Below are 24819 nucleotides of genomic sequence, written 5' to 3' on the forward strand. Positions count from 1 at the left end.
CACCTGGTAGAGCACACACATCACCATGCACAAGTACCCAGGTTCAATCCCCTGCTTGCCACCTTCACTAGTGGTGAAGCAGTGCTGCAAGTGTCTCTCTTTCTCTGCCTTTATCTCCCTCTTCCCTCTCAATTTCTCTCTGTCTCTTCAGAGTAAATAAATAAAGTGGCCAGGCAGTGATGCATCCAGGTGAGTGCATGCATCACCACTAGCAAGGACTCAGGTTCAAACCCCCACTCCTCACCTGCAGAAAGGAATCTTTAGAATGGTGAAGCAGTGTTACAGGTATCTCTCTAGCTCTCTCCCCTCTCTACTTCCCTCTTTTTGATTTCTCTTTCTCTTTTTAAAATTTTTTTAAATTACCTTTTTTAAAAATTTTATTTATTTAATTTTTTTGAGAGAGTTGCAGAGAGAGGGAGACACAGAGAGAGAAACACCAGAGCACTGCTCAGCTCTGGTTTATGGTGGTGCAGGGATTGAAGCTGGAATTTAGGAGCCTCAGGCATGACAGTCTGCTTGGATAACCATTATGCTATCTCCCCCGCCCTTAATTATCGTTATTGGATAGACACAGTCAGAAATTGAGAGGGAAGGGGTGATGGAAAGTGAAACAGACAGAGAGACACCAACAGCACTGCTTCACCACTCACTCATGACGCTTTCCCCCCTCCACATGAGGACCAGGGATTCGAACCTGGGTCCTTGTACACTGTAACATATGCGCTCAACCAAATGTGCCACCACCCAGCCCCATTCAAATTGTCTTTCTCTAGCCAATAAATAAGTAAATGAAATACTTTTAAAACAAGGCAAATAAATAAAATATTAAAATATTTTTTAAAAAAAAGAGAGAGAGAAAATGGTATGGACTTGGTGCCCAAGGTGTATTTGCTGCCCCATGCCCTGGGCTCTGTGCCTTTGGCTCTGCCTGGCCCCTCTCCCTCTCCCACATCCACATGTAGCCTAGTCCTGCTCCTGGGGCTTTTGTGTGTCATTTGCAGGCCTGTCCCTGACTGAACTAATCACTCTGGCTGCTCTGGCTCTCCATATTGCTCAACACTGGTCTTCCTTCCATTAAGGACATGAACCCCAGTGAGAAACAACAGTCATTGATCTGTGTTCATTTCAAGGGCCCATCACTCTTGCAGTTCCTGTTCTGTGCTCAACTCCCCACCCTTCTGGTTCCCCAGTCATCAGATCCCTCTCCTCCTGCTCCTCCCCTGTGCCTGGACTATTACAGCCATCCCCTCCCTCTTTCTGCACAGCACTTATTTATATTATTATTATTTTTTAAAAAAATATTTATTTATTCCCTTTTGTTGCCCTTGTTGTAGTTATTGTTGTTGTTATTGATGTTGCTGTTGTTGGATAGGATAGAGAGAAATGGAGAGAGGAGGGGAAGACAGGGGGAAAGAAAGATAGACACTCGAAGACCTGCTTCACTGCCTGTGAAGCGACTCCCCTGCAGGTGAGGAGCCGGGGGCTTGAATCAACATCCTTACGCCGGTCCTTGCACTTGGCGCCATCATGTGCGCTTAACCCACTGCACTACCGCCTGACTCCCAGCACTTGGCTTTTAAATAAAAACTGTGACCACATGTGCAGAATGGGAGTTATTACAGTGAAGAGACAGCTGACTTAGACAGTGTGCTGCTTTGCCATGTATCTGACCCAGGTTTGAGCCCCGGCCCTCCACTGTGTTGAAAGAAGCTTCCGTGTTATGGTCTTTTACTTTGTCTCTAAAAAAAATAAATAAAGCTTCAAGGGATGAGTTAAAACTCAAAAACCCCCTAGAAATAAGAGCTGGGAGATGGTTCACCCACTTGAGTACACACTTTGACATGCAGGATAACCCAGGTTTGAATTCCCTGCCTCCACATGGGATCACAGCACCAGGGGAAGCTCTGTGGATGGTGAAGTGATGCTTGGTATCTCTCCTCTCTGTTTCTTTTTCTTCCTTGCTGTCTATCTATTTTTTTTTTTAATTTTACAGGACAGAGACATTGAGAATGGAGGGTAAATAGGGAGAGAGACAGACACCTGTATCCCTGCTTTACCATTCCTGAAGCTTGCCCCAGTAGGTGGGGACCAGGGGCTCAAACCTGCATTCTTGCACATCAAAAGGTGTGTGCTCACCCAGCTACATCACTGCCTGGCCCATCTATCTAAAATTAGAAAGGTTTGTGGGAGAGAAGTCCTTCAGGAGCAATGGAATTGTACCCTAGTGTGTGTGTTTGGGGGGAGAAACATTCTGATATTTTCTCTTATTCCCAAGTCATGAGCTTGCTATAGGAACCTGTGCTTGATCTGGTTGCCCCTGCCTCACCAAACCTTCAGATTAGCCTTGCTGCCTCTAGAATAAACTACCAGCCCGTTAACAAGGCACAGGATACAGAAGACCACTGTTTTTCCTGTCTCTCTTCATTTTATTTTTTAAAATTTAAAATTTTATTTCTTTATTATTGGATAAAGACAGTGAAAAATTGGAGGTGAGGGGGAGATAGAGAGGGAAAGAGACACCTGCAGCTCTACTTCACCACTCATGAGGCTTTCCCTCTGGTGGTGGGGACCAGGGGCTTAACCTGTGTCCTTGTGCATTGTAATATATGCACTTAACCATCATTGCCCTCCTCCCCCATCTCCTTGTCTTTTTTGAAAAACAGCTTAACCATAAAGCATAACTCATGGGCCAACTTCTCGTTTGCAATATATATATATATTCAAAAGACTAGAAATAGGTAGAATGAAAGTAGAAGAGAGAACCAGAGTATCACTCAGGCACTAGTGGCTAGGAAGCCTAGCTCTCCAACCACTGAACCACTGGGTCCCCTTCACGTCACCTGTGGCTGCCTCTTGCCTGGCTTCCAGGCTGTAGACAGAGCAAAATCTCTGTCTCCTAAAAGCTGAGGACAACATCACTGGTGTAGTGCTCCACTGCAGGTGCTTGGTTCATGTCCCTCTTCATCACTTGGGATCATGTGGGCTGGCATTCAGACGCTGGCTCCACTGCCTTGATTGTGTCCTGGGTGAATCAACTTATTCTGAGCCCTGAATTCTCCATATGTATGAGATGGGGGTGAGACTGCCAGTGTCCACCTGGCTTAGTTGTGGGTTTGTTTGGGCTTGGTTGGTTGGTTTGCCACCAGGGTTATTGCTGGGGCTTCACTGTTCTCAGTGGTCATTTTTATTTCTTTAATGTTTTGTTTTATTTGACAGGACAGAGAGAGATAGGCAAAGAAAAGAGAAACACCTGCAGCACTGTTCCTGGTGTTTCCTGCACCCCCTGCTCCCTGCCTGGGGCTTGAACCCAGGTCCTAACACGTGATAGATGATGTGTTTATGCACTGTCTGGTTGTGCCACCACCTGGTCCCCTTTCTTGTTCTTATTTTATTGTTTCTTCTTCTTCCTCTTCTTTTCCTGCTTCTCCCCCTCCTTCTCCTTCATTTTCTTCCCTTTTCTTCCTCCTCCTCCTCATTATTATTATTATTACTATTAGGAGGAGGAGGAGGAAGGAGAGAACCAGACATTCACTCTGGTTAATCCACTGCCAGGGATCTAATTCTGGACCTTATGCTTGGGAGTCTAATAATGCATCCATTATGCCACCTTCCAGACTGCTTCCTTTTATTAGGATGGCAGTGCATTTAAAATCTCTTTAATTTCTTTTAAATTGTATTTACTTTGATAAAGCAGAAATTGAGAGGGCGACAAGGACAGAGACAGACACCTGCAGCACTTGCTTCACTGCTTGTGAAGTTTTCCCTCTGCAAGTAGGGACCAGGGGCTTGAACCGGGTCCTTGAGCTTGGTAGCATATGCAGTTTAACCAGGTGTTCTACTGCCTGGCTGCTGCCAATGCATTTTTTTTTCCTGCGGTGTTATCTGAGCGATAGCTGGGGCTCAGTGCTTGCACTACAAATTCACTGTTCCTAGAGACCTTTTTTTTTTTTTTTTTTCTTTTTAGATAGGACAGAGAAATTGAGAGAAGAGGTGGAGACAGGGAGGGAGAGAGTAAGGTAGACACTTGCAGACCTGCTTCGCCTCTTGCCAGGGGCTCGAACCGGGTTCCTTGAGCGGGTCCTTGCACTTTGTACTATGTGCACTTAACCCGTAACGCCACTGCCTAGCCCCCTCCAGTGCATTTTAACCCCATTGCAGAAAGGAGGAGCTGGTGTAGAGTAAGCCAACCCTACTGTAGCTACTCCAGTCTCAGCTTTGCTTCCTTTCCCGGGGTAGCAGAGGGGGCGGCTACAGGCACTAGGGTGCCTGGGCCTGACTGTGCACCCTCTCTGTCTCAGGACGGCCAAGCAGGACGTGGATGATGAGTACAGCATGCAGTACAGCGCCCGGGGCTCGCAGTCCTACTACACAGTGGCGCATGCCATCTCCGAGCGTGTGGAGAAGCAGTCGGCCCTGCTCATTAATGGCACCCTGAAGCACTACCAGGTAACTTGGGGGTGAGGGACACACTGCAGGTCCCCCTGGGCTCAAGGGGCTCCCCTCTGTGAGGGCCCCAAGTATCCCTGATGGTGGGGCTTACAGAGCTTCTCCCCAGCAGCCTGTGACTCCTGCTTTAGGGCACGTACATCTCGCATGGTCGCCATGTGAACTAGTCTCCTTTATTTTTACTCTTTTATTAATATTATTATTTCTTTATTGGGGAGTTTATGGTTTACAGTCAACAGTAAAATAAAATACAGTAGTTTGTACATGTGTAACATTTCTCAGTTTTCCACTTAAAAGTTCAAACCCCACTAGGTCCTCCTCTGCCATCATGTTCCAGGACCTGAACTCCCCCACCCCCACCCCCACCCCGGAGGCCTTTACCTTGGTGCAATACACCAACTCCAGTCCAAGTTCTGCTTTGTGTTTTCCCTCCTGTTCTTATTTTTCAACTTCTATCTATGAGTGAGTCATCCCATATTCATCCTTCTCTTTCTGACTTATCTCACGTAACATAATTCCTTCAACATCCATCCAAGATGAGGTGAAAATGGTGAATTTATAATTTTAATAGCTGAGTAGTATTCCATTGCGTATATACACCACAACTTTCTCAGCCACTCACTCATCTGTTGTTGGACTCCTGGGTTGCTTCCAGGTTTTGGCTATTACAAATTGTGCTGCTATGAGCATGGCTATACACAAATCTTTTTGGATGGATGTGTTTGGTTCCTTAGATATATCCCCAGGAGAGGAGTTGCAGGGTCATAGGGTAGGTCCACTTCTAGCCTTCTGAGAGTTTTCCAGACTGCTCTCCATGGGGGTTGGACCAATTTATATTCCCACCAGCAGTGCAGGAGAGTTCCCTTGTCCCTACAACCTCTTCAGCATTTATTGCTGCTACCTTTTCTGATGCATGACATTATCACAGGAATGAAGTGGTATCTCATTGTTGTCTTTATTTGCATTTCTCTGACAATCAGTGACTTGGATCATTTTTTCATATGTTTGTTGGCCTTTTGGATCTCTTCTGTGGTGAATATTCTGTTCAGATCATCTCCCCGTTTCTGGATGGGGTCATTTGTTTTTTTGTTGCTGAGTTTGTTGAGCTCTTTATATACTTTGGTTAGTAGCCTCTTGTCTGATGTATGGCATTATTTTTACTTATTTATTTTGTATAAAGACAGAAATCAAGAGAGGAGTGAAAGAAAAACAGAGAGACACTTGCAGACCGGCTTCACTGCTCATGAAGCTTTATAGCCTCCCACCAAACCCCCCTCATAGGTGGGGACCAGGGCCTTGAACCTAGGTCCACAAGCATGGCTATGTGTCCTCTACACAGTGAGCTACCACTTGGTCCTCCTCCTCTTTATATTCTCTTCTAACTCCTCTTTCTCCCTCCACCAAAGTGGGTTTCTTTTTAAAAAAATTACTTATTTATTGGATAGAGACAGAAATTGAGAGGGGAAGGAGAGATAGAGAGGGAGAGAGACACTTGCAGACCTGCTTCAGTGTTTATGAAGCTACCTCCCTGCAGGTGGGACCAGGCCTTGCACATGGTGACCTGTGTGCTCAACTAGGTGCACCGTCACCTGGCCCCTTCATTTACCTCTTTTTGTACTCTTGGGGTGCACTGAGTTTTGAGGCATCTAGCTTAGCATTTTTGGATCTCTTCAAAAAGGAAAACTGAGCTCCTCCAGCCCTCCTCTCCCTGCTCTTCTCTCTTCCTTTCCCCACCAGGTTTAGTACTGGGGCTTATGGCCTACACAAATAATCCACACTTCCTAGAAGCCATTCTTCTCTTTTCTTTTCTTTTTTTCTGTTTATTTTTTATAGGAACAGAGGGCAGTTGAGAGGGAAGGGGGGGGGAGAGAGAGAGAGCAAGAGAAACTGACTCCTACAGTACTGCTTCACCATTCAAGAACCTTCCCCCCCCCTTATAGATGAGGAGCAAGGTTTAAACCCAGATCCATGCACATGTTAATGTGTATTCTTAACCAGGTACACCCCACCAGGCTCCCACCCAGCCAGCTCCTATGAACATGGGGAGAATGTCTGTATAAAATCCAGTGGTGGCTAGAAATTGATGCTGCATATTCAGCCACGAGGGAATCTCTGTCCAGGGTTTTATTTTTCCTTGCTGCCACTGCTTCACCGGGGCCTTGTGCCTGCATAATTCCAACTCTGCTGCTGGACTTATTTTATCAGATACAGTGAAAGTCAGGGAGAGAGTCACCACTTCTTCTACATCACCACATGCAGTGCTGGCGCTTGAACCCAAGTCCTTGTGAATGGCAAAGTATGCATGCTACCAGATGAGCCAGCTCCCAGCTCCCATCACTACTTTTTTTCTTTTCTTTTTCTTTTTGGCAAGCTAAGAAAAAGTAAAAATTAAGGGGTAGTATATTTGTTTTTATGCTTCCAGGCTTATAGCCGGGGCTTAGTGCCTGCAGAAGGAACCCATAGCTTCTGGTAGCCTTTGTTTTTGTTTTTTGTTGTTTTTTTTTTTTTTTTTTTTGATAGAGACAGAAATTGGGGGTGGGGCGGGGGTGAATAGGGAGAGATACAGAGACACTTGCAGACTTGCTTCACTGCTCATGAAGCTTTCCCCTGCAGTGGGAACCAGGGGCTTGAACACAGGTCCTTGTGCATGGTACCATGTACACTCATGTGAGTGTGCCACTGTTCTGCCTCACAAAAATTAATGAGGAAGTTTATTATAGGAAGATAGTATACCCATGGCCCAAGGGGATGATTGTGAAGAGAAAAAATACATCCAGGTCAGGAGCTTCCAGTTTTTATATCTGTTATTTGTCAGTTATTATCTGTGCCAGATAGTTGGTTTTTGTTTTGTTTTGTTTTTCTTTCTGTTTTTGCCCCCAGAGTTATCACTGGGGCTTGGTGCCTGCACTATGAATCCACTGCTCCTAGACGCCATTTTTTTCTCCATTGTTATTACCCTTGTTGTTGTTGGATAGGACAGAAAAATCAATAGAAGAGGGAAAGACGGGGGAGAGAAAGATAGACACCTGCAGACCTGCTTCACCGCTCGTGAAGTGATCCCCCTACAGGTGGGGAGCTGGGGGCTTGAACCGGGATCCTTATGCCGGTCCTTGTGCTTCATGCCATGTGCACTCAACCTGCTGCGCCATCGCCCAGCCCCCGTACATGTATTTTTTATTTGTTATTATTGTTGCTGAGGTCAACAGTAACTTACTTGTTCTGTGGGTCAACTTTCCAGATAAACAGAGATTGAGAGATGAGGGAGGGGGAGACACTAGAGTACCCAGACTCCCTTTTTTTTTACCAGAGCACTGCTCAGCTCTGCCTTATGGCAGTGTGGGGGATTGAACCTGGGACTTGAGAGCCTCAGGCATGAAAGTCTCTTTGCATAACCATTATACTATACCCCCACCCAGTCCAGGCTCCCTTTTGTCCAGTGGCGCCTGCCATGTGGAGTCCCCAGCAGCTCGAACCCAGTTCACACACTTGGCAAAACAGGCGCCCTTCCCAGTGAGGTGTCTAGCCAACCCCCATTCTGCCCCTTCCTGCCTTTTGCCCAGCCCCTTAAGGGTGCTTCTGCTTCTCAGCTTGTCCAGAAATGTTGCCATTATTCTGCAAATGAAATCTTGGGGCTGGTTTGGAGTCTTGCACAGTACCAGGTGCTCTGAGGGGCTTGTAAAAGAAGGAATTCCTCAAATGGTGGCAGTACTCTGTCCAAGGCAGTCTCTGCTCCTGCCATGTTATCTTGGGACATGGCACAGTCAGGTAGGCCCTTTTGGGTGTCTGTGCTTAAGCATAGTCTCTTCTTTGACCACAGGCTTCTAAGGGAGCTGTGTAGCTGACACACCTAGATAATGATCTGCCATGGCTCCTGGAGAAATCTGACCAGTAAATAAAACTAATGAAACATCCTATTCTTCTATAAACAATATCATTATCATTGCCTTCAGTGTAACTTTGTTGTTGTTGTTGTTAGTATTATTATTGGACAGAGACAGAGTGAAATTCAGACAGATGGGGGGGTTGGAGAGGGAAAGAGACAGAGAGACACCTACAGCCCTGCTTCACCCTTCATGAAGCTTCCTCCTGAATGTTGGTTGAGACCAGAGCCCTTGGCGCACTGTAATGTGTGTGCTTAACCAGATGCGTCACCACCTGGTGCCCTTCAGTGTAACCTTGTTAGCAAGATGACTACCCATTCTTTATCTGTTTACTTGGGGTTTTTTTGTTTGCTTTGTTTTTTGCCACCAAGGCTGTCACTGGGGCTTGATACTGGTACTACAAATCCACCACTCCCAACAGCTATGTTCCTCCCAAACACTTTCCCTTCCTTCCTTCCTTCCTTCCTTCCTTCCTTCCTTCCTTCCTTCCTTCTTCCCTCCCTCCCTCACTTCTTCTCTTTCTTATTATATAGGACAGAGAGAAATTGAGTGGGGAGAAGGAGATATAGAAAGGGAAAGAAAATGAGAGATACCTGCAGACCTGCTTCACTGCTTATGAACCTTCCCTCCTGCAGGTGGAGTGTGGGGCCTCAAAACTGGGCCCTTAAGCATGCACTAAACTGAGAACACTACTGCCCAGCTCCCTGTTTACTTTTATTCATTGATCTTGCCACCTGTCTATGGTTGAATGCTGGGAGGGGAACTGGTGAGTAGGGGAGGGAAACTTAGAAATTCTGTACTTGCATACATCCCTTCTTGCCTATAGTGGCATTCCAAAGCTCTATCCCAGGGCATCCAGGAGGTAGTTCAGTGGACGAAACATTGAACTATCAAGCCTGAGGTCCTGAGTTCAGTCCCTGGCATTACATGTGGCAGAGTGATAATCTCCTCCTCTTCTCTGTCATTAATAAATAAATAAAATCTTTTTGAAAACTGAAGTACAAATGCACCTCAGCAGAGATGGAGGGGTTTGTTGTTGTTTGTTTACCAGAGCACTGCTTAGTGCTGGCTTATGGTGGTACTGGGGATTGAATCTGGGATCTTTGGTGTGTCAGACATGGAAGCCTTTTTGCATAACCATTATACTATCTCTCTCTTTTTAAAGTATTTTTAAGTGATTAGTGGGGAAAAGGAGAGAACCAGAGCATCACTCTGACACACATGACACCAGAGGTTGAACTCAGGATCTCATGCTTGAGATTCCAACACTTCATCCACTATACCACCTCCTGGGCTGCTGATGCTTCAGTACTTGAACAACGGCACAGCAGACACATTTTTTTTTTAATTTATATAAAGGAAACATTGACTAAACCATAGGATAAGAGGGGCACAATTTCACACAATTCCCACCACCAGAACTCTGTATCCCATCCCCTCCCTTCTTAGCTTTCCTATTCTTTATCACTCTGGGAGTATGGGCCCAAGGTCCTTGTGGGATGCAGAAGGTGGAAGGTCTGGCTTCTGTAATTGCTTCCCCGCTGAACATGGGTATTGACAGGTCGATCCATACTCCCAGCCTGCCTCTCTCTTTCCCTAGTGGGGAAGGGCTCTGGGGAAGTGGAGCTCTAGGACACATTGGTGGGGTTGTCTGTCCAGGGAAGTCTAGTCGGCATCTTATTAGCATCTGGAACCTGGTGGCTGAGGAGAGAGTTAACATACAAAGCCAAACAAATTGTTGACCAATCACAGACCTAAAGGTGGGAATAGTGCAGGTGAAGAGTTGGGGGGGGGGGTCTCTGTTTTGTAGATAGCTAGTAGCCATATTTCAGTTATATTCCAAAGGGCCTGTGGCTATACTAGTGTTTGTTTGTTTGTTTGTTTTGTTTTGTTTTTGCCTGAGCCTGAAATCTGATATGCAGGTGGATCCTAATTATTTTCTGGGGAGATGATGTCATGGCTCGCAGAAGGACCAGAAAGCTGGATCAGGGAAGAGAGTAGCTCCCATATATGGTAAAGGTGTATAAATATTGTTGATTGTAAACCCCATCGATTTGATGTGATCTACAATCCATATTCAGCTTAGGAGCCTATGTGACCTCTGCATCCCTGTAGATCTGAGCTCACATAGCAGACAAATTTCTTTTTTTTTTTAAATTAAGTTTTTTTATTTATTTATTTATTTTCCTTTTTGTTGCCCTTGTTGTTTAACATTGTTGTGGTTATTAATGTCGTTGTTGTTGGATAGGACAGAGAGAAATGGAGAGAGGAGGGGAAGACAGAGAGGGGGGGAGAAAGACAGACACCTGCAGACCTGCTTCACCGCTTGTGAAGCGACTCCCCTGCAGGTGGGGAGCCGGGGGCTCGAACTAGGATCCTTACGCAGGTCCTGGCGATTTGCGCCACGTGCGCTTAACCCGCTGCTCCACCGCCCGACTGCCATAGCAGACACATTTCTAAGCAGTCAGCTTCCAGTGTGCTGCCCTTGCCCCTGGGGAGTGGTCACATTGCAGAAGTTTCCTGGAGCTGTCTAGGACTTTTCTTCCCATGAGGCAAATGTTTTCCCTTGAAGCTTAGCATATTTGTTTGTTTGTCTGTTTTCCACCCAGGTTATCATGGGGGCTTGGTTCTGGCACTACAAATCCACTATGCTTCATCCATTTTGCCCTCCCCATCCCCCTTTCATTTTTACTGGACAGGACAGAGAGAAATTAAGAGGGGAGAAGAGGATAGAGAGGGAAAGAAGATAGACACCTGCAAACCTGCTTCACAACTTGGGAAACTTCCCCTCTGCAGGTGGGAAGCAGGGGCTCAAACCCAGGTCCTTACACATGGCAATGTGTGTCCTTAGCCAGGTGCACTACTGCCTGGCACCTGGAGCCCAGCATCTTGTCCCTGGCTCCCTGGATGCCCCACCTCTTCTGGGAAGGAAGAATCTCTTTGTTACCCAAGAAAGCTGTGTCTAATGATGTGGGTTCCCTGTGCCAAATCTGCCTTCTAGTTTGTCCGGCTTTTGGGTCCTGGAGTGGTTAAAATAGATTTGGTTGGGGTTCTCTTTCAGTTATTGTCCTCCTAGAATGCCATACACTGTGATATGCTAAGTAGGGCTGAACAGTAAAGCTGCTTAAAATCCCACCCGTCTGCTGTAGCCTGGTCTCAAAATCTGATGAACACAAGGCATCTACCAAGCAGCAGGCTGATGACAGGCCCAGGGTTGATATTCTTTTGTGTGTGTGTTGGGTGCCTCCCCCCATCCATACTTTCCCACTGGGGGAAACCCAGCACCTATCGCTGCAGAGTTAGGAAGTCACAGCCTCACTTGAATCACATTAGTATTAATTACCTGTGTAGGTCTTGGATAATTGAAGCAATTGCTCTTTATTTCAGCTCCAGGGCCTGGAATGGATGGTTTCTCTGTATAATAACAATCTGAATGGAATCTTAGCTGATGAAATGGGGCTGGGAAAGACCATACAGACCATTGCACTCATCACTTACCTGATGGAGCACAAAAGGCTCAATGGCCCCTATCTCATCATCGTTCCCCTTTCGTAAGTAAAGCCATCCATTTCTGCCATTGTCTTTCTGTATGCTCTTGATTTTTATCAGGAACATGCCATCTGCCTATGGGATGTTTAAGTATGAGCTGAAATAGTGGCTTTTTTTTTTTTTAGTTTTATTTATTTTTGGGTAGAGACTGAGAAATATTGAGAGAGAAAGGGTAGATTGATTGATTTATGAGAGGGAGGCTAGAGAGAGAACCAGAAGCTCACTCCGACACATGTGATGCTGGGGTTTGAACTCAGAACCTCATACTTGAGAGTGCAGTGCTTTACGCCCTCTTGGACCACTCAATTTTTTTTCCCTGTTGATTCCCTTTTAATTGCCACAAAGGTTATTGCCGGAGCTCGGTGAGTTCACTGCTCATTTTGAGTTCACTGCTCCTGGTCTCCTAATGTCCATTATTTCCTTTTTTTTTTTTTTTCCCCTCTTTTATTTTCTTTTTCTACTATACTTGATAGGATGGAGAAAAATTGAGAATGGAGGGGGTGGGGAGAGAGAGAGAGAGAGAAAGAGAAAGACACCTGTAGACCTGCTTCACCTCCCCCACAGGTGGGACATGGGGGCTCAAACCCTTGTCCTTGTGTGTGGTAATATGTGTGCTTAACCATGTGAGCCATCACCCTGCCCCTCCTTTATTTTTTGTCCTTGTGTCATGTCCAGAAGTTACACAAAACCAACAGGTGACATATATTTTGGAATCTTCTTTGCTTGTCTCTTTTTTTAAAACAAATGCTTATTGGACAGGGGTAGATAGCATAATGGCTATGCAAAGACACTCTAAGGCTCCAAAGTCCCAGATTCAATCCCCCCGCACCACCATAAGCCAGAGCTGAGCAGTGCTTTGGTTTAAAAAAAAAAAAAAAAAAACTGACTGAAAGCTCACTATCAGTTTGGCCTTGCACCCTATTCAGTAGGTGCCATTTATGTTTTCATGACAGCATTGCTTCCTCAGGCAGGTCCTTGCTGTTTCTCAGTAAATTCTCCACTGTATGCTTCCTTTAGCTGACATCCTGGAGAGCAGGAATACTTGAACAAAGCCACCCTCCCTGGAATACACTTCCTCTGACTATGTTGCCAGTTGCAACTGTATTCACAGAACACTTGGAGACCTCAAGTCTTCGGCAAACTTTGACCAGGAGAAGTAACTGGGATCCTGGTGTTTTGGTTTTTGTTTGTTTGTTTGTTTTTTAAATTTTTTATCTTTATTTTATAGAGGTAGCAAGAAATTGAGAGAAAGGGGATATGTAGAGAGAGACAGAGAGACACCTACCTGCAGCACTGCTTCACCACTTGTGAAGCTTTCCCCCTGCAGGTGGGGACCAGGGGCTTGAACCCGGGTCCTTGCACATTGAAACATGTGCGCTTAACCAGGTGCGCCACCACCCGGCCCCCCTGGTGTTTTTTTTTTGTTTGTTTTGTTTTTTCATTTTCTTTAATTTTTGTCTAAATGGGAACTTGTTAAAAATCTGCATTCCATTCTTTGAAGTTTATCTCTAGTTTGAAGATACTTTTTTTTTTTAATCTCTTATATGCTCTGACTTTTATGTCATGGTGATGCTTTCAGGAATTTATAAAAGAAAAGAAAAGAAAAAAAGGCATTCAATATTTCACCCCTGCTCATTCTCAACAGATTTGCCTACTACCTCCATACTCTCGGTGATTTCCTCTCCCTGACTCAACTTCCCTTTGCACTTACCTGACTGTGTGTAAAGACTCTCAAGAGTTTCTCTGGTAATTGCTGTTTCTCAATGCCATACTCAAATTTCAGGGGTTTGCATTCTCTAATTTTTTATTGTGATGCTTATTTATGAACCCATAAACAAACTTTTCATATTTCACAGCAGTTTATTTCTAACTTATCTCTTACTTCCACACCTGTAAAAGAAATGTGTAGGGAGTCAGGCTGTAGTGCAGCGGGTTAAGCGCAGGTGGCGCAAAGCACAAGGACCGGCATAAGGATCCCGGTTCGAACCCCGGCTCCCCACCTGCAGGGGAGTCGCTTCACAGGCGGTGAAGCAGGTCTGCAGGTGTCTGTCTTTCTCTCCCCCTCTCTGTCTTCCCCTCCTCTCTCCATTTCTCTCTGTCCTATCCAACAACGACGACAACAACAATAATAACTACAACAATAAAACAACAAGGGCAACAAAAGGGAATAAATAAATAAAATAAAATAAAATAAAATAAAGAAATGTGTAATAGAGATATAGTATGCTCTCTGCCAAGGTAGAGCCTGAAAATGAATATGAGTATGTTTTTAACTGCCGATTTTTTTAATGTTTTTTTTCCCTGTTTTTTCATTCCATAGGACTCTATCTAACTGGACATATGAATTTGACAAATGGGCTCCTTCTGTGGTGAAAATTTCTTACAAGGTTTGGATGCATGTATTTATATATAAATGTGGGAGTGCAAAAAAAAAAAAAGCAGACCCTATTTCCTTCATCCCACATGCGCATCTGTGAACTGGATGTGGTTGTAGTTTTGTCATGTACATCATGTACTAAACAGTGAGAGTTAATCATCCCGGGAAGATTACTGTAATAAACCATAATTACTTGCAGACAGTGAAATGCAGGAGAAAATTGTTAATTATCATATTGCGAGCTTTCTGATGAGAGTTGTGCGAATGACAAAGAGCGCACACTCCTCACACTGCCACTGTGCCCACGGTTCCTGCAAAGTTAGGCAATTACCCAGGCGCCCCTGCTGCCTGCCTGCCGCCTGCTCCCAGGGACACAGAGCCATTCAGTGGAGCAGCGGGTCGCTATAATTTCCTTTGCTCACGCTCCTTTCCTGAGGCCTGCAGTGAGAAAGTCTTCTCTGTACAGAGCTGAAAAGTATCCAGATGGGCCCTGTTTCACAAAGCACTGTCTTGTGGCTAATGGATCTGTGGATGTACAATCCTCAGAGTCACGTGTCTGGGCTCTATTAAGCCACTAGTAGGGAGAGAAGCATGTACTTCCACTGGGTGAGATACACACACACACACACACAGGTAATCTTTTTTTTTTTTTCCTTTTCATTCAGGGCACCCCTGCTATGCGTCGGTCCCTTGTCCCCCAGCTGCGGAGTGGAAAATTCAACGTCCTCTTGACTACTTACGAGTACATTATAAAAGACAAGCATATTCTTGCAAAGGTATTTTTTTTCTTTTATCTCTAATTATGGGCCATCATGATAGACTGTCACATCCCCCCCCCCCCCTATATTTGGTAGTATAATTGGATCCTTATCTAGCTGATTTATCTTTCTTCCCTTTCTCTCTCAAAGAGTGGTATATTTTGGTCACAGTTTCAACTTTTTTTTCTTCTTCTTCTTCTTCTTCTTCTTCTTCTTCTTCTTCTTCTTCTTCTTCTTCTTTTAATTAGAGCACTACTCAGCTTTGGTTTATGGTGTGGAATCTGGGACTTTGACATCTTGGGCATGAAAGTCTTTTTGCAGAACCATGATGCTGCCTCCTTGGCTATGTGGTTTTGACTTGGTTTATGCTCTTGTGTCCTAGGTTTTGTTTTTGGTGTGAGCCACCAATTCTCTGAAAATGACTTAGGTTTCTTCTGCAACTCTTGTCACCAACAGCCTTAACTGTGCATGTGGAAGAAGTAATAGTTTTTGTTGCCCTGGGTTATTAGCAGTGGCAAGTTTATTCCTCTTGTGCTCTGTCTCTCAGAAGATGAGTAGGAACCTCTCCATATGGCTTTCTCTGTGTGAACATTTATCTGAGCTGTAGCTTTCACATTATCCCTCTCTAGCTTTTTTTGTTTTTCTTCTTGGCAAAATAAGGGGATATTATTTGATTTACTCTCAGGGCTGTTCCTGTGACTGTTTTGAGTTAAGAAAGACTTGTTTTCATGGGGCTGGGCGGTAGTGCAGTGGGTTAAGTGCACATGGTGCAAAGCACCGGGACTGGCGTAAAGAAAGACGTGTTTTCTATCTGTAACCCTCCCATTTCCTTATTTGTATGTCCTACATTATCCTTTAACCATAATTTTTCTTCCACCTAGTAAATAGTTGTTTTTTTTTTTCTCCTTTGGTAATTTTTCTCCCCTGTGGAGTTTTGAAAGCACTATCATCTGAGGGTGGGGGTAGATAGCATAATGGTTATACAAAGAGACTCTCATGCCTGAGGCTCCATCAAGTCACAGGTTCAATCCCCTGCAACACCATAAACCAGAGCTGAGCAGTGCTCTGGTTAAAAAATAAATAAATAAATAAATAAAAAAGAAAGCACTATCATCTAAAACTTAGTTTTGGCCTCAGAGAGGGCACCAAAATAATAATAATAATAAAAAAAATAAAACTAAGTTGTGGCCTCAGAGAGGGCACCAAAATAATAATAATAATAATAATAAAATTAAGTTGTGGCCTCAGAGAGGGCACCAAAAAAATTAATTAAAATGATGATGATAATAATAATATAAAACTAAGTTGTGGCCAGCATTAAACAGTCCCATTTTGGAGGGTCTCTTCTGTCTCTGCATTAGACCTGTGCTCTGAAGACTTGAGAATTTCGTTCCTAACATCACAGGAAGTAACATAAAGGAAGTATGCTCCCAGGAGAGGGTTAATAATTGAGCTGGCACTGCTAGCAATGCTGTGTTCCTGCTCCTCTCATGCTCAGAGATGAATTGGGCAATGTCAGAAATGATGTGTTCTCAGCATTACTGTGAGAATGTGATTGTTGGTTTGAGATCCACTTAAAACATTTCATATTGTGTCTCTTGCATATGCGTTTCAAAATCCACCAGAGATGCCTGATAATGAGATGTATTACTTTTATTTGTTGCTGGGGAAATGAAGTTTTAGAAAGAGGTTTTTTTTTTTTTTCCCCAAGTAGAAAATTAATTAGCAGTAGACCCAATAGCAAAATCAGAGGCCTCTGACTCCTTGTTGACTTTTTCATAAGCTAAAATTAGTCAGAAAAGTAGATGTGGAATATTATTTCATTACAGTTTTTATCTGCTAGTCTCTTTTCTCTCTCTCTTTTTTTGCCTCCAAGGTTGTTGCTGGGGCACAGTGCCTGCACTACAAATCCGCTGCTCCTGGAGGCCATTTTTCCCATTTTGCTGCCCCTGTTGTTGTGCTGTTGTAGTTGTTATTGTCGTCATAGCTGTTGTTGTTGGATAGGACAGAGAGAAATGGAGAGGAGGGGAAGACAGAGAGGAGGAGAGAAAGATAGACACCTGCAGACCTGCTTCACCACTTGCAAAGTGACCTCCTGCAGGGGGGGAGCTGGGGACTCAAACTGGGATCCCTACGCCGACCCTTTCACTTTGTGCCACATGTGCTTAAGTCTCTTTTCTCTTTTAAAGATTCATTTATTAATGAGTGATAGGGGAGGGGCCAGAGAGAGAGGGAACAGTAGGGCATCACTCTGGTGCATGTGATTCTGGGGATTGAACTCAAGAACTTTTGCTGAAGGGTCCAATGCTTTTTCCTCATTTCATTCTATTGGTAAGCTTAGAACAGTCAAATGCACAATGTTCACTGTTCAGAAACACTTTTATTAGGGGTAGTGGATGATTAGAAGCAGAACTCTGGTTGTTGCCTGTGACCCAGCCTGACTAATAAATATATTGTCACCCCCTTCCCCCCCCCACACACTTTACTACTTCTAATAAGGAAGCTGAGGACTCTGAATCCTAAGCTGTTCTCTCTTCTTTCTATAAGAGCTCTGTAGATCACCAGACACTCTACAGATCACCAGAGTACTGCTCTGTTATCTCTCTGTCTTTGATATCTCTCATTAATGTAAATATTTTTTTAAAAAAAGTCTTTAGAAAAAGAGAAAGAAGAAAGCCTGAAAGCATCAGACGTTTGAGACATCTCATGCTTGTCTCTCTAATTGCCAGTGTTTTGTAGGGAATGGACAGGATTACTGACACCTTCATTGCTTTGACATTGAGAAGCTGAGAACAGCAAGCTGGGACTTGACACAGTGGAGAGAGGGCCAGAGTTGCATGTAGGAGGTCCCAAGTTCAGTCCCTGGCACTTTATGTGTCACCAAAGTCATGCTCTGATTCTCCTCTCCTCCTCTCTCTTACTAATAATTCCTAATTCCTTTATTTTTTAATTATTTTTTTTTTTTAGCAACACTGTTAACAATGATGTTGAAGAGGGATGAGAGGAGGTCTGGTGAGAGTCAGGCAGGGAGGGGGCTGTGTGTTCAGTTAGGAAGAAACATTGTGACATAAAGTCAATCTTTACTCTTGAAGTGATAGCCAGGCCTGGAGAGTATATTGTGCTTGACTTTGAAGTTCTGGCAAAAATAAAGAAATGATATCTAAGCCTTGTTCTCTCTATTGGTAATGATATTATTTCAGAGTCCAGTATATGGAAAAGTAGGTAAGGTGTCGGACTTTCAAGCATGAGGTCCTGAGTTTGATCTCTAGCACTACATGTGCCAGTATGATGCTCAGCTTCTCTCTCTCTGTGTGTGTGTGTGTGTGTGTGTGTGTGTGTGTGTGTGTGTGTAATAAAATAAATCCAGGGGAGGGGGAAAAGTCTTGTTTCATATGAGATTTCTTAAGATTTCTTAAAATAGGGGTTCTAGACTTGGCAGATAAGAAATATACATATCCCACCAATGTGTCCTGGAGCTCAGCTTCCCCAGAGACACACCTTACTAGGGAAAGAGAGAGGCAGACTGGGAGTATGGACTGACCAGTCAACGCCCATGTTCAGCGGGGAAGCAATTACAGAAGCCAGACCTTCTACCTTCTGCAACCCTCAATGACCCTGGGTCCATGCTCCCAGAGGGCTAGAGAATGGGAAAGCTATCATGGGAGGGGGTGGGTTATGGGGATTGGGTGGTGGGAATTGTGTGGAGTTGTACCCCTCCTACCTTATGTTTTTGTTCATTAATCCTTTCTTAAATAAAAAATTTTTTAAAAAAAGAAATATACATATATTGAGAGAATTCTTTTTTTTTTAATTTATTTCTTTATTGGGGAATTAATGTTTTACATTCAGCAGTAAATACAATAGTTTGTACATGCATAACATTCCCCAGTTTCCCATTTAACAATACAGCCCCCACTATGTCATTTATCATCCTTCATGGACCTGTATTCTCCCCACCCACCCACCCCAGAGTCTTTTACTTGGGTGCAATACGCCAATTCCATTTCAGGTTCTACTTGTGTTTTCTTTTCTGATCTTGAGAGAATTCTTGTAGCCACATTTTTTTTCCCCAAATAAGCTAGATATTCAGATATTTTTGCCCATAAAATACTCCAGCCTTTAAGTATTAGAAACAAGTTCAAGATAATCGTCTCTTTCTCTGTGTATGTGTGGGGGAGAGAGAGAGACACAGAATATGATGGTAATAAAAAAGTTTCATGCTTTAGGTTCTGAAGTCCCAGGTTCAATCCTCAGGACCACCATAAGCTAAAGCTGAACAGTACTCTAATCTCCCTCCACCCTTTCTCCCCTTTCTCTCTCTCTCCTCTCTCTCTCTCTCTCTCTCTCTCTCTCTCTCTCATATATTAATAAATATTTAAAGAAAAAAAGTCTTTTAAAAAAAGAGAATGAATCTATGGCCATACCACCCTGAACACATCCGATCTCGTAAAAAAGAGAGCGAGAAGAAGGCATGAAACCGAATATTTCTGCTCCAGCTCTGAGCACTCCACCTCTGCTTCATGCAGATGATTGTTTCCTTCATCTATCGTCAGCAGGGGGTGGCTTGCCCACTGAGCCTGGCATGGCCACCTGCCTTGCTAGGGAACTTTAGTTACCTAAGGGTCATTAGCTAGGGGAACACAAGGACTCTCTCTGGTCTGATCACTTCCTTCTGGACCCAGGTTTCCTGCTTTTATAAAAGGGTGATTTGTGAGCACACAGCCCTTAAATACTGCGGCTTAAAACTTGTGTTGTCACTGGAGGTGTTTCTCTTGCGTGTGGGGAGAGGACTGGTGAGATTCTTTTATTCTGAGGAGAATCCCCTCCTATCATGCACCAGGTGTGGTCTCTTTGGCTTCCCACCAAGTAGAAGGGGACACATGTTTCCTAGCTCACCATGTGTTGGTCCTCTCGCTCTCCTGCTACAGATTCGGTGGAAATACATGATCGTGGACGAAGGCCACCGCATGAAGAATCATCACTGCAAGCTGACACAAGTCCTGAACACCCACTATGTGGCCCCCAGAAGGATCCTCTTGACAGGAACACCCCTGCAAAACAAGCTTCCTGAGCTCTGGGCCCTCCTCAACTTCCTTCTCCCCACCATCTTCAAGAGCTGCAGCACATTTGAGCAGTGGTTCAATGCACCGTTTGCCATGACTGGAGAAAGGGTACCTGTGTCACTTTGGTTTTTTATTTTCTTTCCCACCACATGACAGTGAGGTGATATTCAAGGACTGAAAGCTGGGAGCATTTGAGCCACAGGAAAGCCATGTCATAGAGTGGGTTTCAGTCATGCTTATTTTCAAAGCAGATCGGTGACTGGGTCTGCTCTCATCCCAGGGTTATTTTTCATCCAGCCAAAATGGAGAATGAAAAGTAGTGATGGAACAGGAGTCGGGTGGTAGCGCAGCGGCTTAAGTGCATGTGGCGCAAAGTGCAAGGACCAGCGTAAGGATCCCGGTTCGAGCCCTGGCTCCCCACCTGCAGGCTAGTCACTTCACGGGTGGTGAAGCAGGTCTTCAGATGTCTACCTTTCTCTCCCCTTTTCTGCCTTCCCTTTCTCTCTCCATTTCTCTCTGTCCTATCTAATGACAACATCAGTAACAATAACTACAACAACAATGAAAAACAAGGGCAACAAAAGGGAAAATAAATAAATATTTTAAAAATATTTTAAAAAAGAAAGTAGTGATGGAACTAGGGCTTAGGATCTCCACAGATCAAGGATAGAGGGCACCCTAGCCCCTTTGCCTTTTATCACTGTATTAATAGGAAAACAAAGAATATTCTCTGATGCTTAGAATGCTTAACTACTCCAGCATTCATGCTATTTGTGAATGATATTGTCCAGATCAACTCAACTGGTTGATCACAAACCTTAAGACAAATTTTATTACTATTAATTTGGGATTTTCTTTATTTTCAAATAGTAAAATGTGTATAAAGCCCAATTATTTTACACTGATTTTTTTTTTTCTTCATTTCCATTTGATTTGATAGGGTAGAGAGAAATTGAGAGGGAAAATGAAGGTTGAAAGGGAGGGAGGGAGACAGACACCTGCAGACCTGTTTTACCACTTGTGAAGTGCTCCCTGCTGGTGGGGAGCAAGGGCTCAGACTCAGGTCCTTGAACATGGTACATTTAACCAGATGCACCACTGCCTGCCCCCATTTTTTGCACTGATTATTTTTGTACGCTTTTTTTTTTTTTCCAGATTGTGATGTGAGCTTTGGTTTTGGGTGTGCAGAAACACTTCTCAACCCCAGGGTAGCCATGTTTAATTTTGTGGCTGTCATTTCTTCTGATGATTCCTCTTAGAGCTCATTTCTGAAGGGAGGACATGGGCCATTGCAAGAAAAGTTCTTTTGATTTGTGACTTATTAACTAGAGAAATGAAAAGTTATGGGTGCTTGAGGGAAATTTATATAGGAACTACATGGACCTTTAATTTTGAAGTCCATTGTTTGTATTTGTTAATAATTGATTTCCCCATTTGCAGAAAGTAATGTCGAGCAACTCTGCCCCCTAGAGGTTAATAGAGAATGGTGAAAGCGAAAAGTAGCTTTTTTTTTTTTCTTAATAAATATAAACTAGCCTTGAATAGGATCAGAACAAAGAAAAGGAAACATAAGATAGAAGGGGCTTACTACCTCATTAGGCAAAGATAGAAACAAGTTGGGGTTATGAATCAACCTGCCAATGCCCATGTCTATGTCTAGCAGAGAAGCAACTACAGAAGCCAGAACTCCCATCTTCTGCACCTCATAAAGAATTTTGGTCCATACTCCCAGAAGGGTAAAAGGGGAAATAAACCAGAGGGCTCTGTACCTCCATTCCACCAGGATCCCAAAGTATTTGTCACTAGGAATCTATTTTTTATAACATCAATGAAAGGGAAATGAATCTGGAAAACAGAGGAAGCAGTCACTGTTTGTTTTATCTGAGAGAGAAGAGGGAAAAAAGGAAAGATGCCCAGAAGAAGTAATAAGAATAAGGGTGACTCAGAAAAGAACTGAAAGCAGGACCACTGGAAAAAAGGGGGGATATATACATACATATAGATAGTTATAGAATTAGCCCATATTGGTGATCTTGGGAGAGCTGCTGCAGTTTCCAGTGGAGGGGATGAGGACACAGAACTCTCTGGTGGTGGGAACTGTATGGAATTATAACCTTATTTTCTTACAATTTTGGAAATTAATACTAAATTACTAGTAAAAATAAATTTTAATAAAGAAGGGCTTAGAAACCCACCAATTTAAACTGGATCTGGCCTTATTTTTTTTGTCTCTTGCTGAAATGTTGTTCCTTTTGGTATATATCTGTGCTAAAGACAACACAAAGCTTAAGAGCTGCTATAATGCTTAAGCTTTATGTAGGAAGACATTAACAGTGGTCCTCTTACTGCTAGTCTGCCTCAGTCTCCAGTCAGTCTTTATTGCCAATTATACCCCACACAAATCTCAGCTGATAGCACTATCTGCTTCAAACTCTAGTGGCTTTTGACCCTTTTTCAGCAGAACTCAGGCATTTAGACAAAGACACCCATTTAGAGGCCATTTTTATTACTCTCTAGGAGGTAAGCAGGAAGAAAACCATGGCCTTCACTCATTGGAAGTTTCATAAATACTTATTCTATGAAGCACTCCTTTCTTGAGCAATAAAAATCATAGCCAGTGGATAGTGTGCTGCTTTGCCATGTTCATTACCCAGGTTTGAGCCCGGCCCTCACCACATTGAAAGAAGTTTCAGTTGTGTTCTCTCTCTCTCTCTCTCTCTTTTTCTCTCTGCCTCTGTCTTAAAAATAAATACATGAAGGGAGTCGGCCGGTAGCGCAGTGGGTTAAGCACGTGGCACAGAGCACAAGGACCGGTGTAAGGATCCCGGTTTGAGCCCCCGGCTCCCCACCTGCAGGGGAGTCGCTTCACAGGTGGTGAAGCAGGTCTGCAGGTGTCTACCTTTCTCTGCCCCTCTCTGTCTTCCCCTCCTCTTTCCATTTCTCTCTGTCCTATCCAACAACAATAATAACTACAACAATAAAACAACAAGGGCAACAAAAGGAAATAAGTAAATTAAAGTAAATAAATAAATACATGAAATAAAATCAAATTCATTGTTATAGGTGGACTTGAATGAAGAAGAAACAATTCTGATCATCAGGCGTCTGCATAAGGTGCTGAGACCATTTCTGCTGAGGAGACTGAAGAAAGAAGTAGAGTCCCAGCTTCCTGAAAAAGTATGTGCTTTCTCCCTTCACCAATTTATCTGAACTACCTGCAGCCAGGTTTTTGTTTTGTTTTGTTTTGGTTTTGCCACAGAACTCTGGTGGTGGGAACTGGGGCTCAGTGCCTGCATGATGAATCCACTGGGGTCCATTTGTTTGTATGTTTTTCTTGTTTATATAGGTACAGAAATTGATAGGGAAGAGAGGAAGAGAGAGAGACCTGTATGACTTAAATACCACTCCTGAAGCATTCCCCCTACATGTGGAGAACTGGGGGTTTGAATGCAAGTCCTGTGCCTAGTGACTTTTTTTCATCCAGAGAGACATCACAGCTCTGACTCTTCTTTCAGTGCCTTCTGCTATGGTGCTGGAGCTCAAACATATGACCAGCCAGATGAGTTATACCTAGTGAGCTATTTCTCTGGCCTGGTATTATATTTATCTTTAGATTACTTTTTAAAAAAATGTTTTATTTATTTATTGGATAAAGACAGTCAGAAATCGAGAGGGAAGGGAGGGATAGAGAGGGTGAAAGATAAAGAGACACACCTGCAGCATTGCTTCACCACTTGTGAAGCTTTCCCCCTGCAGGTGGGGACTGGGGGCTCGAACTTGGGTCCTTGTGCACTGTAACATGTGTGTTTAACCAGGTGTGCCACCACTTGGCCCCACTTTTTTTTTTTTAACCCACCAGGATTATCACTGGGGCTCTGTGCCAGCAGTACTTATCCACTGCTCCAGGCAGCCATTACCCCCTGCTTTTTCTTTTTTTCTTTCTTACCTTTTCTTTCTTTCTTCCTTTCTTTCTCTCCTTCTTTCCTCCTCTCTTTTTTTCTTTTGTGACAGAACAGATAGAATTGAGAGGGAAGGGAGGAGATAGAGAGGGAGAAGAGATAAAGAGAGACACCTGCAGAACTGCTTCACTGCTCATGAAGCATCCCCCCTGCAGTTGGGGAACAAGGGCTTGAACCTGGGTCCTTGTGCATGATGATATGTGCACTTAACCAAGGGGTCCACTGCCCAGACCCACAGATTATTTTTTTTAAGTTACTGACCTTGCTGAGTTCACTCTCGCAGGCACTACCAGAGTGTTCTGCTTTTGGATGAAGCAAGGATATGAGTTTGGAGGCTTGCACTGTAATCAGAGTCTAATAAACATTTACTGTGTTTCCTAGAAACTTAACATTTGATGTTTGTTGTGTTGCTATTCTGACATAGGCTACTGAAAAATAGAGTTCCTAGGAATTAAAGATGCATCACCGAGTTTTTCTTGGACATTGCCTTTATCCATAATAAATTAAGTCCCTGCATATATTTTAAGTGAATGTTTTCTTTTTTTAATAATTATGTTTATTATCTTTATTTATTTATTGGATAGACTCAGTCAGAAATCGAGAAGGAAGGGGGAGATAGAGAGGAAGAGAGACAGACACCTGCAGCCCAGCTTCACCACTTGCTAAGCTTTCCCACTGCAGGTAGGGAGTGGGGCCTTGAACCTGGGTCCTTGTACATTGTAATATGTACACTCAACCAGGTGCACCACCACCTGGGCACCCAAGTGAATGTTTTCTGGATCACTC

General features: G+C 43.7%; 1 protein-coding gene across 8 annotated transcripts in view; it reads left to right on the forward strand.

The window, feature by feature from the left end:
• Positions 1-24819, forward strand: part of SMARCA2 (SWI/SNF related, matrix associated, actin dependent regulator of chromatin, subfamily a, member 2) — a 277308-nt gene that overhangs the window by 100283 nt on the left and 152206 nt on the right. For all 8 annotated transcript variants that reach the window (XR_009552039.1, XR_009552040.1, XM_060199759.1 and 5 more), the window contains exons 14-19: positions 4299-4446; positions 11715-11878; positions 14197-14263; positions 14919-15029; positions 19940-20182; positions 23138-23251. Coding sequence is in view for 6 of the 8 variants with exons in the window: in XM_060199759.1 (XP_060055742.1) it covers positions 4299-4446; positions 11715-11878; positions 14197-14263; positions 14919-15029; positions 19940-20182; positions 23138-23251 (847 nt within the window). In the remaining 2 variants the exon portion in view is untranslated. The remainder of the gene's footprint in view (positions 1-4298; positions 4447-11714; positions 11879-14196; positions 14264-14918; positions 15030-19939; positions 20183-23137; positions 23252-24819) is intronic.

Source organism: Erinaceus europaeus, chromosome 10, assembly GCF_950295315.1.
Source record: "Erinaceus europaeus chromosome 10, mEriEur2.1, whole genome shotgun sequence".
NCBI lineage: Eukaryota > Metazoa > Chordata > Mammalia > Eulipotyphla > Erinaceidae > Erinaceus > Erinaceus europaeus.